This window comes from Lutra lutra, chromosome 3, assembly GCF_902655055.1.
Source record: "Lutra lutra chromosome 3, mLutLut1.2, whole genome shotgun sequence".
Classification (NCBI taxonomy): domain Eukaryota; kingdom Metazoa; phylum Chordata; class Mammalia; order Carnivora; family Mustelidae; genus Lutra; species Lutra lutra.
This window is the reverse complement of record NC_062280.1, coordinates 41,116,294-41,128,845: the sequence shown is the minus strand read 5'-3', so window position 1 is coordinate 41,128,845 and position 12,552 is coordinate 41,116,294. Positions and strand designations below refer to the sequence as shown.

At 49.5% G+C, this 12,552-nt stretch overlaps 1 protein-coding gene across 2 annotated transcripts in view; it reads right to left on the bottom strand.

Annotated features, from left to right (window-relative positions):
• INPP5D (inositol polyphosphate-5-phosphatase D) overlaps positions 1–11,863 on the bottom strand; it is a 110,651-nt gene extending 98,788 nt beyond the window's left edge. The window contains exon 1 of one of the 2 annotated variants that reach the window (XM_047721388.1): positions 11,564–11,863. In XM_047721388.1, coding sequence (XP_047577344.1) covers positions 11,564–11,697 — 134 coding nt within the window. In that variant the 5' untranslated portion in view covers positions 11,698–11,863. The remainder of the gene's footprint in view (positions 1–11,563) is intronic. The other variant, XM_047721387.1, reaches the window with a different exon arrangement.
• Between the last annotated feature and the right edge of the window lie 689 nt (positions 11,864–12,552).

Below are 12,552 nucleotides of genomic sequence, written 5' to 3'. Positions count from 1 at the left end.
TCATTAGCATCTCTGTCTCGCACTGTCAATCGTCTTAGTGTGCTCTATAATTGTTTTTAAACCTGTTTGTAATTCTTATTATATATCAGTTCTAATTTCCGGTGTTGTTTGTACATATTTTTTTTCTTGCTTAAATGTTGTAGACTTCTGGACAAGATGGGGTGGGGGAACAAGGGGTGGAAACCCTGCATTCAAAAAGCCACTTGGACTGATAAAGAGACAAGGGAAAATGTATGTCAGCCCTAGGAACCAAGGGTGTTCACTACTTACCACCAAAACCTCAAAGAATCCAGCCAAAGAGAGTCAGAAAATGGATGAATTATAAGAGGCCATTAGTTCAGAAGAGAGAAGGTGAGAGGAGGCCAGGTGGCCAAGTGAAAGGTGGAGGGGAGGCAGCCAGAGTGCTGTTGGGGGTCTGTTGAGTACCCTGCCCCAGCAGCTGGGAGTCCAGCACATTGTTCCTTGTATGAGACCCCTGGGAGGAAGCCCACCTATCTGTGAGCCATACCACCCCTCATCACTTACCTCCATCAGCTGGATCTCAGATTGGGGCTCCCACCCCCATCCCTGCTGGTCTTTTATGTTCTCCAAAAGAATCTGTTCCAACTTTTCCCAACAGTTCTTTGTCAGAAAAGAAAAATCGCCAGACCTATGTAAACATTGCACCACTCGAAAGAAGGGCATCATTTTCCTAAGGACTCAAAGGTGTTCCTTCCATGTTTCATGGAATCACTACACAAAGAATAAAATACATTTTGGCGAAATCTGACTTGAGAACTCAGTCCACCATTGCATCTCCGGCTCGGGAAGATCAATAGTAAAGTCTGAGCAGCGTGAGACGAGGAAAAGCGATCAGATGGAAAAATCCAGGAGTTCACGAGTCAGCACAAAACACCACAACCAAGGCGATAAACAGCAGCTCATGTCCTGGAGAATGCTAACAAAAAAGAAAAACTCAAGAAAGTCAGTACAGCAAGAAAAGACAGGGAGGGAACAAGAGAAATAGAGAAGACAGAGCTCTGTCCTCAAACATAACATAAGTAGAGGTTTCTGAAAGCACAGATAATTTTTTAAATAAAAATAAAAAACAAAACAGGTACTGAATCTAAGAGTGTATGACTTGTAAAGCAGAAAATTAAGTGGCCAACCCTCGGGCAAATTGAATAAAGGAAAGAAAAAAATGTTCACCCTCTTTCTACCCGCCATCTAGACTGGGTCCATCCTTTTCCACCTGCCCTGTGTCTGGGAGATGGACCCGTGTGGGCTGCCTCACGCAGGTCTGGCACAGGCAGAGTGAGAGGAGCACCTGAGGGAGGCATTTGGTCCCCTGACCCCACCCTGCCTCTAGCAGAAGGCCTGGTGACAGCCTGTCCCCTGGCTCTTTAGGTATGGGAATGGGTTCCCAAGGTTGCTAGCTCCAGGCTGTGCTGCCTTCCCTGTCAACCCTCTGGATTAAGCCATCTCTTCCCTGCTAGAAGCCCAGCCAACACAAAGAGGAAACAAAATCAAAAAGAGAAAAAGAAGAAAGAACAGTAATAAAAGAGAAATCTGAAAATTACAGAAAACTATGCACAACTGTGTGTTAGAAAACTCAAAAAGCTCAACAACTGGACTGTTTTCTGAAAAATAAAGATAACTTACTGAAAGTGAAACAAGAGATAGAAAACAAGAATCAATCAACACCAAAGAAGAAACTGAAGCAAATATTTGAAAATTATCTCTGGGGATGCCTGGCTGGCTCAGTCGGTGGACCATGCAACTCTTGATCTTGGGGTTGTGAGTTAGAGCCCCATGTTGGGTGTGGAGATTGCTTAAAAATTAAGTAAAAATAAATAAATAAAAATGGTCTCTGTAAGTGGCTCTGAGGAAAAGCACCTCTGCCAAACTTTTTTTAATATTTCAAAAAAATCAGATAATAATGATGCCACATAAATGTCTCCATATTTTATCATTTCCATGGCTCTTAAACCTTTTTTTTTTAAGATTTTATTTATTTATTTGACAGAGATGACAAGTAGGCAAAGAGGAAGGCGAGAGAGAGGGAAGCAGGCTCCCTGCTGAGCAGAGAGCCTGATGTGGGGCTCGATGTGGGGCTCGATCCCAGGACCCTGTGATCATGACCTGAGCCGAAGGCAGAGGCTTTAACCCATTGAGCCACCCAGGCGCCCCCATGGCTCTTAAACCTTAACTTGCCCAAAATCATATAAATCAATACCACCTATGAGCATATATACAAAAATTCTAAATAAAATTCACAGTACCAAAAATAATATAATCAAGAACAGAACAGTTCATTTTAATTCTGCAAAAGAGGTTAATGTTAGGGAGTTTATAAATTTAAGCTATTATGCCAGTAAATGAAATAAGGGAAACAACATAATCATCTCAATAGATATTAAAAAGGCATTCGATCAAATTAAATACTTAGTCATTCAAAACTTTATAAAACTAGGAAAAGATGGGTCCTTATTTTACATGACAAAGAGCGAAAATTCACTTTTATCAAGCGCTAACTTCGTGTGGATATTATATCAAGTCCTTCCCAGGCAGTGTCATGTTTGACTCTCACAGAACCTCCTGAGGTACATCTATTCTCTTCCCAATATCCTCCACAGCAATGTTTTAGAAATACTGGCCAATGTAATAAACTATGAAACCTTAATCAGAGTTATAAGTATCTGGAAAGTAGACCACAAAATGATCACAATTTATATATAACATGATGGTCTCTCAAGAAAATCCAAGAGAAGCAAATGAAAAACAGTTTGAAATAATGAGGAGTAAGTAAATGATAGAATAAAAGTTAAATTTATAAAAACCTATAAATCTCCTGTATGTTATCTGTTACCACAAAAGGTAACTGAAGAAAAGGTTTCATTTACAAAAGTAACAAAATTATAAAGTAATCAGACGTAATCCTAACAAGAAATAGAAAGGATCTATAGAAAGAAAACTACAAGATTTTAAAGAAGGGAAGGTGTACTTATCATTAAGACTAATGCTAAAATATTCCTGGGATGTCTGGGTGGCTCAGTCGGTTAAGTGTCTGCCTTTGGCTGAGCTCATGATCCCAGGGTCCTGGGATCGAGTCCCAAATCAGGCTCTTTGCTCAGCAGGGAGCCTGCTTCTCCCTCTACTGCTCTCCCTGCTTGTGCTCTCTCTCTCTGATACATAACTAAATAAATAAATGATTAATACTAAAAAGTTCCTTTCCACAAGTTATATTATGGATTTCCTGCCATTGGAATTGAAGTCCCAACTGTATTTTTTCCAACTTGACAAAATTCCTAGCTGGTTCACCTGGAAGAACACTCAAAAACAACAGATAAGAAAATCCTAAAATAAACTTATAAAATTGCGGTGATGTATTTGGCATAAGAAAACCAGACATACGTGGAAAAGGGTAAACAGGCAAGAAAGAGATATATAATACTTAATATACAAGGAAAGAGGACTCAGAAAAGGCATAAATCATTCAGTCAAAGTTTCTGAAAGATGATTGGTTACTAAAAAAATACACATACACCTTTGTCTTACACCATTCATTGAATCACTGATTTAATTCCAGAGAGATTAAAGTGTTCAATGTAAAATAAATAAATAAAATAAAATAAAATTCAAAAAAAGCCTATCATTCCTCCATCTGTTTTTGCCAAGTACCTTGCATGTGATATACACATTTGTTCAATCCACCCGCCGCCACTACTATGTAGCCACTCTCAGCCCTGCTTTTCAGATGAGGAAACCAAGGTCCCATAGAATTGCTGGGGGCTGGACAGGCACAGTCATCCTTAGCCCGAGTCTATCAAGTTCCACAGACCCTGTCCTAACCCTCCAACCTCCCAATGGGGACAAAACAAACAAACAAAACAAAATAGCCGTGCACGGACTCTTCACATTGAAAAGCAAAGGAGAAAAAAATCACAAAGGAAAAAGACTGATAGACTTCATGAAAATTTACAATCTCTGAATGTCAAAGAAATCATAAAGTTTAAAGGCAAACCCACAGTGCAAATATTTGCAACAAAAGTGATCTAAGGGACAGCTGGGTGGCTCCGTCATTAAGCTTCTGCCTTTGGCTCAGGTCATGATCTCAGGGTCTTGGGATGGAGCCCCACGTCCAGCTCCCTGTTCAGCCTGCTTCTCCCTCTCCCCCTCCCCCTGCTTGTGTTCCCTCTCTGGTTGTCTCTCTCTGTCAAATAAATAAATAAAATCTTTTAAAAAAAAAAGTGATCTAAGGTCTTCATGCAAACAGATACCAGAAAAACCACAGCTTCATAAGAAAAATGGCAAACAGAATGCACAGCTCATTCACCAAAGATGAATTATGAAGGTCAACAGTCCTACCAAACAAGTTTACTGGGACTGCCATCAAGAAATGCAAAGAAAAAGGAACAGAAATGAAACACCTTTCACCTTGCAACTTAATAATTTTTTTAAAATTTCTTTTCAGCGTAACAGTATTCATTGTTTTTGCACCACACCCAGTGCTCCATGCAATCCTTGCCCTCCCTAATACCCACCACCTGGTTCCCCCAACCTCCCACCCCCCGCCCCTTCAAAACCCTCAGATTGTTTTTAAGTGCAGATATTTTTAAGTGCAAATATTCAGTCCAGGAGACTGGAATGAGGTGAGCACCCCTCATACTGCCGGCCAGAACACAAAATGGAACAAAATTTCTGGAAAGTGATTTGTCCTTCTGTATCAAGAGACTAAAAAACTTTTCAGCTCTTTGATCCGGTAATTCCACTGCTGGGAATCTATAACCAGAAATGTCACATCTGCACTGAGACCTTCATCACCATCATGTTTATAACAACAAAACACTGCTGGTAACTTAAATGTCTGACAATACAAGACTTGCTTCAGAAATTGCAGCACATCATGTAATAGAATTTTGGCACCCGTTAAATATGATATTTAGGGAAAAGAACTTTAACTAACCAGGAAATGTTAGCGTTGCTAAAAAACACAAACCAAAATGACACGGTTAGAGCTAAATATATAGTACAGAGATTTATCTCTCTCTGGAGAAAGAGGAATGCAGAGAGAGTGAGAATATACACCCACAAATTAAGAGTATTTATGTTGGTCTCTCGGCAATTGGGTGATTATTTTCCTCCTTTACACTTTGTACTCTTCATATATTATACTTAATGCTGTATTTTTTTTTAAAGATTTTATTTATTTATTTGACAAACAGATCACAAGTAGGCAGAGAGGCAGGCAGAGAGAGAGAGAGAGGAGGAAGCAGGCTCCCTGCTGAGCAGACAGCCCGACGCGGGGCTCGATCTCAGGATCCTGGGATCATGCCCTGAGCCAAAAGCAGAGGCTTTAACCTACTGAGCCACCCTGACACCCCCTTAATGCTATATATATATTTTTAAGTTACTTGAAAGGGACACGGCAGTGCTTATCAGCAGATCTAGTTCTATGTGGCCTCTGACGCCAGCAATGGCCTCACAAGCTGTCTCCTCTCCGGAGGCCTGGAGCCTGGCTGGCAAGTGAGGAGGCTGGACCAGCGGACTGTTTTGGAGCCAGCCCTACCTGGGGTTATTTTTAAAAATAACCCAAATTGTTTGGGTGCTGGTACTTATTAAAACTATGTTTTTTTGTTTGTTTGTTTTTTATTTTTATTTTATTTTTTAAAAGATTTTTGTTTATTTGACAGAGGGAGACACAGGGAGAGAGGAACACAAGCAGGGAGAGTGGAGAGGGAGAAGCAGGCCTCCCGCTGAGCAGATGTGGGGCTCGATCCCAGGACCCAGGGATCATGACCTGAGCTGAAGGCAGATCTTAACAACTGAGTCACCCAGGCACCCCAACACGAAGTTTTTCTAATTAATGGGCAAAGGGGGTGTGACGTGAGCATGGGAGAAAGGAAAGATCTGGTCCCCAGAACTGCGGGCTTGTTCTCCCCATTTCCCCCGGGACAAGGCCTGCTGCAGCTACCAGCACTGATCTCCACCTTGTCCCCAAGCTGGGCTCCCTCTTCAGAGCCTTAGGACTTCTGTCCCCTCAGGATCTTCCTCCTAAATGGAAACTAGTTAATCACTCTTAAGATGGCCGCCATTCCTTCTTGACTTTCTCTTCAATCTACCTGGTGCTTCTTCCTGGCATCTGTGCCCCACACCCCTCTCTCCCTCAGGCTTCTGGGCACTCAACCCTGGCCCCAGTGGCCACTGGACACTCATGCACCATTCAAGTGTTCTTCCTGCCTTATCTCTTTGAGCGCTTCCTCCGAGGAGGCCCCACATGACAGCTCACTGTCTCCCAGAGGCTCTTACAGGCCTCCAGGAAGTTCTTGAAGTGACACACAGGCCCGAGCTCTCCTCTTTCCTTCTGCTGTGGAATTTTCTTCACAGACGGCCCATTCTCCCCTGCATCTGAGATGTCACTACTCACTCTATCACTTGTATGAAATAATAGCCCGTGGATGCTTATTGCGTGCCTGGCCTTGGGTCACACGCGTTGCCCACATTCTCCCGTTTTACCCTCCCAATAATCCAATGACAACAACAGATAGACAGATAACCCAATCTTTTTAAAAGGGCAGAGGATCTGAATACATATTTCTCCAAATAAGATAGAGAAATAGCCAAGCGACATGAAAAGAAACTCAACATCATTGGTCATTACGGAAACACAACTCAAAAGTCACAACAAGAGGCCACTTCACACCCACCCTGGGATGGTTATTACCAAAAAGACAATGACAAAGCTGGGTAAAGATGCAGGAGCATCAGAACCCTCACACACAGCTGACAGGGACAGGAAATGGAGCCGCTTCTGTGGAAGCAGGGTGACAATCCCACAAAAAGCTAGAATTACCCATAGGACCCAGCAATTCCGCCCGAGACCACCGAAAACACGTGTTCATGTAAAAACTTGCACACGAATGTTCACAGCAGCATTGTCCACAACAGCCCCCAAAATGGAAACAACCCACATGTCCATCAACTGATGCATGGACATGTACAGTGTGGTCTATCCACACAACGATTATTTAGCCATAAAAAGGAACACTCAGGCTGCCCCACAGGTGAAATTAAAAGCATTGTGCTAGGTGAAAACAGCCGGACAGAGGGGGCCACATATTATATATGATTCCGGTTATAACCCAAGGACTGGGCATGTCACCAGCGACAATGTGGGGTGAGGACAGGGAGGTCAGTGTCTCACAAATAGAACTCATACCAGATATGGCCAACCAGAGAGGGCCTCCCCCTAAGGACGGTGTCCCAGGGCAGGGATTCGGGCAAGAAGGGTGGGCCTCCCCTCACTCCATCGCTGGGACAAGCAGGAAGGCCTGGTCAGGGGCACCAGTGCCATTTCTCCACCATGCTTGGGCTCACACTTCAGGAGAGGGGACCACTCAAAGAAGAAGCACCAGGGTCTGTGCTCATGTGAATGTAACCTGTCAGGTAGGCCAGCTTGCAAAACACATGAAAGCCAGAGCCTGTTTTGGTTCCAGAATGCTGGGTATGGGCCCAGAAAGCCTGGAGACACTTGACTTTACCAGGTTCTTCTGAGTCACTTCAAATAGAAGATGCCAGTGACCCATTCAACACACAGGCCTTCACAGGCACACCCCTCCTGCTTGCCTTGAACCTGGAGAGAAGACTGAAAAGAGTAGCCCTTGGACAAGCTCTTATGTAAAGCGGATTTCAAGAGCCCATGATCCTTTAGCTCTGGCTGCTGGCGACTGTCTGGGCCAGCATTTGTCCTCACTTTCTGTCAACACCAGCAATAGTTCTTTGCATGGCACAAAAATAAGCAATGAGCAGTGCAAACCTGACTCAAACGTTGGAAGGGGATTGGAGGAAGGGGGGTCATGCCATGCATTTCACCACAGGATATGGCTTTACGCCTCTCCTGGGCATCAATGCCCTCCCACAACCCTTCTCTGTGCCTCCCCTTTCCAGGCCTCCCTGACCCCATGCACACCCAGGCTGGCTGGCTCCCCTCCTTTTCTTCCTCCTGAGAACGGCCTGAGTTCAAGTCCTGACCCTGCCCGTTATCAGTCCTATAAACATGACAGGCCACCTAACCTCTCTGGGTCTCAGCTTCCTCATCTGTAAAGTGGGGATGATGAGAGTCCTTCCTCCAAAGGCCATCAGGGACAGTGAGTTAATCCACGTAAAGAACCTAGAATAGGGAGCCAGGCACACAGTAAGCCTTCAGGAGTCTTTTGGGTTATTTTTAGACAGAAGAGGTGAGCAAGCCCCTTCTGTTAGGGGAACAAGGCTTAAGGCTTACTCTACCTCAGTGGCCCTGTCACATTCTGGTGTCCCAACAAGAAGAATGCCTTCTCTGAGGGAACTTTTGGTGGCTCAGTGTCCTTCTAGTGCTTCTTTATCCTTGGGGCTGTGCTGACGAGGCCTCGGTCAAGGCTGCCTGGTACGCTGTCCCTGGGAATGCAACTGTGACTGTGCCTGGGCACCTCGGGGGGCAGGGGGTTGTGTCCTGAGGAAACCAAGACCATTTCCCTGCCCCGGCTGCCTGGACAGGGTGCTGGTTCCTGACCCAAAGGCTGCTCACACCTGCTCTTCCCCCAGGAGGAAAACCAACCCTTTCTAGTGCACTGTGGTGGGAAGGCCACCCAACTGGGCTTGTGGTGTTCCCAACGAGGTTGGGCCATCGTTCTAGTTCTGCCTGTGCGGCCTGAGCAAGAGGAGGCTGACCCTGCTGACCCCAGGCCCCTTCCCTGGAGGGATACCCCTACCCCCGCATCCCCAAAGGTATATCTCTTTTCTGCAGCATAAGCACCTGAAGGTAACACTGGCCCCATGCGGATGGGCCACCCTGGCAGGAGAGGAGGGCATGAGCTTGATACCCCTTCATGTCCCCATCCCAGATGGGTCAGACACCCCCTCTAGGTGCCCCGTGGCAGCTTTGAGTCAGGTCAGGGGAGGCTGACGCGGGCCCCATCTGGACAAGCCCGCCGTCCCTCATGTTTTCAAGCCCCTTGTCGCAAGATGGCAGAGCTAGACTCAAACCACGTGGCCAGCTGCCTGGGGTCCTCCCCCTCCATGAAGCTCTCTGTGCCCAAGAAGGGCCTCTGGGGTCTCCCTCCAGCAGGGCTCTCTGAGCTGTGGAGGAAAGGGCTGAGCTTTCCTGCCCAGGGGCAGGTGGTAGGGCTGACCTCTGGGGAGGAAATGTGGGTTTGCAAGGCCTGGGGTGATGGTGCGCTCTTGTCAACGTGGGCGGCCCTGAATTGCAGCCTTGTCTTTCAGCGTCTCCCTCCCTCCTCCCTCATTTCATTTAAATAGTCAAATCCTGTTCTCTTTCCTGGGCACCAAGGCCACTGGGGAGAAGGTGTATGCAGTTCCTGGTGCTCCCGACACAGCAGCTTAGCTTCCCTGCTGTCCCCTCACTCACTGGCGGGCAGTGGGGAGAGGCTCCAGCCACTGGGCACAAGCAGAAGGAGGTCTTGGCATGCCCGGCCAGGAGGCCTTTTGCCCTGGATGTTTCTAGAGAGAGAGGGCAAGCTCCTGGTGGTTTCCTTCTGCAGGCCTGGCTCCCCGGGATCCCTGCGCTCCTAGCTGACTTCCAGACAGACAGCACTTGGGAAACAGAGAAAAGCCCAGCTGCTTTTCACCCTGTCAGGGTTCCCAGCACTAGGAGGAATCCAAGTGCTGGGGTCTGGACCTAAAAGGGCTTTGAGGATGGGAGCTTGATGAGAAGAGCAAACATCTGTGGGCACCATGGGCACTGTCCCGAAGAAAGAGACCCTGTATCTTTGCTGCAGCTCTGAGAGTAATTCAGTGCGGATGGGCAGAGGGGAGGAGAGAGGGAGGAAGGAATACAGAAAACTAGGCCCAGACCCCAGCCTGCCACCAGCCAGCACGGCAATGGAGCCAAAGGCTTCCACTTTCAGAGCTCCTTCCACTCACTCGCAGTCTGGGGCCAAGGGACAAGAGGTTCGCAAGGGCCTCTAGGCCCAGCCCTAGCTCTGGCTTGCCAGCGTGGAGTCAGAGACCGTGTCTGTAACCTGTGTACAACCTGAGCACCCTGCCAGAGCACCTTGACCAAAGGGCCGCTGGGAGAGTCCTGGAAACTCTCAGTGGGAGGCTCAGCCCACAGCCAACACCCAATAGCTTGAGCCTTCCACGAAGGTCCACAGGGCAAGAGAGAGCCATGGGGGCCCAGTGGAGTCAGTGTGGAGTGTTCCCATCCTTTCCAAGGCCCCGCTGGCAGGTGCCCACAGAGGCAGTGCCTGCGGGGAAGTCCTGGGTCCCTTCCCCTGAGTGCAAAAGTGGGGGGTGGTAGGAGAAGTTGGCCTTGGGAGATGAGCCTCTGGTGCAGTCAGCATTTGAAACCACTGGCCAGCTGCATCCTTGTCAGCACCCTGGCTTCTCTTGCTGTCCCCTGGAACCCTATGCTCACACTCGGCCTGACAGCATTAGGAGCAGGGCAGCAAGGGTCCAGTTACCTGGGTGCATGCAGCCTCTGGGGGCAGATGGCCCTGGCTTTGACTGTCAGCAGTCTCTGAGCCCATCAGAGCCTCAGTTTCCTCATCTGTAAAGGGGACTGACAGGGGGCCTACAGTTCAGGTTGCCATGAGGATGAAATGGGGTAACACCAAGACAAACGCTTACACTCAATGCTCAAAACAGGTCTGCGGTCAGTGACTGACTTCCCATCCTGCCTGTTCTGAGGGAACTTTCTGCAAGTCCATGGATACTACCTGAGAGGAGCAGGGGGACAACCTATCCCCAACAGTGCCTCGAGGGATGGTGAGATGACAGGCCTGAAAGCGTAAGGGCGTTTTTCAGACATGGGTCAAACGAGGGTGTTTTAAAAAGGAACCTTCAGCAAGTGGCTGTTTCCTCCATTGTTAAGACAACTGGAGGTTTCAGCAATATCCCAGAGCTGGAAGTAGGGTGAAGTGGGGGTGTGGGGGGGAGTTGACGGTGGCCAAGAGGCCAAAACTGGCTGGGGACATAGCCCAGGGCTGAGGACACAGCCCAGAGCTGGAGGGTGGAGAGAAGAGGTTCTCCCTGTCAGTGATGGTGACTTCCTCTGCTCTCAGGGCCCCGAACGCAACTTTTGGGTGAACTGAGAGCTCTTTCTGGAGTGAACCCATCCCATATTCTGACTCCCCGAACAACTTCCTCCAGGGACCCAAAGCCTAGGTTCCAGAAAGGTCCTCTCTTGCCACATCTGTTCTTCCACGAGGGTTTCCAGGCTGGGCATCTTAGACCAACACCTGAGCTGACCAAGCTGCTTTCAAACACAGGCACCCGCTTCGGATCCCTAAGCTTCCGCCTGCCTCCCAGAACCTGGAGACCCCCGGCCCGGCCCCTGGCACCACCGCCCCTGGATAGCGGACAAGGGTGACCAGGTCCCCGGTGGTCCTAGGGAGCTCCTGGGGCAAAAAACCTGAGCTCCAAGGCCCAGCAGGGCCCACAGTGGGCCGTAGCTGGACCCACCAACAAATCTGGGCAACAGGCAAGACAGGTACACGCATCCCATGCCATGAAGACAACTTGTCCCCGCGTGGGCGCGAGGCCCCAGCCGGCCTCCCCTCCCCGGCCAGGGCGGGCGCCGCGCACTTACAGCACACACAGCGCGTAGGCCCGGGAGATGGACTCGCTGGCACGCACGAGGAAGCTCCCGTCCTTTCCCGTCCTGGACAGCAGCTCCTCGGCCTTGGAGCGGGTGATGTTGCCGTGGTTCCAGCAGGGGACCATGGCGGGCACGGGCCTCCCGGGGCCGGGCCGGCGGCCACCGCAGGACCGACGCGCCACTAAGGGTCGCCGAGGCCCTTGCACTGGGAGCCAGAGCCGCCGTCTGTCTGTCCCCTCTCGGCTGCCCCGCTGCTGCCACCAGCTCCCTGACTGACTTCCTGTTTCAGGAGCTCAGCGGGGGGGAAAGGAAGCCAGTGGCAGCGGAGAACTTCCTCATTGCGGAGACCAGCCGGGGAGGCCACGCTGCTCCTTCCCACCCCGCCCACCCGCCTGCCGCCCCTCCCCACCGAGGCCTGGGTTGGGGGGCAGCTGCTCTGGGGTGGGGAGGCCCACGGCTGGCTTCTGAAGAAGGGTGGCCTACCAGGTGTGGACCGGCCAAAGCAGTGGCCACCAGCGGCCTGGCCTGCTGTTCACGTGGGAGGGCCACGCCCGGGCTAGATCCCTCCGCCTTCGGGCCTACACTGCCCCAGAGCTGCTTCTCCGACCCCGGCGTGCGCACCCGGAACCGGGCAAAACTGAGGGGTGGGAGCACGGTGGAGTCCCAGCCCCACGTGAGAGACTCAGGGCACCACTCAGCCCTGAGTGCTGAGAGGACCTTCGATGACACCACCGAAGGACTCCAAGGGCCCAGGTGACAGCTCTGTGACAACCTTAACCCTCGTCCCCAGGGGACTGTGGGTGTGAAGGAGCCCTGCTCTCCAGGGCCGCCCTGCTTAGTGACACAAGAAGGGTGTAGAGGGCCCGAAACATGGACGTTGCACAGGGTGAACACAGGCTGGGTTTTCACCTCTGGATCTTTCCAAGATGCTGGGGAAATCACACTTCGCTATGGGCTGGCCACCTGGCCAAGGATAAGCA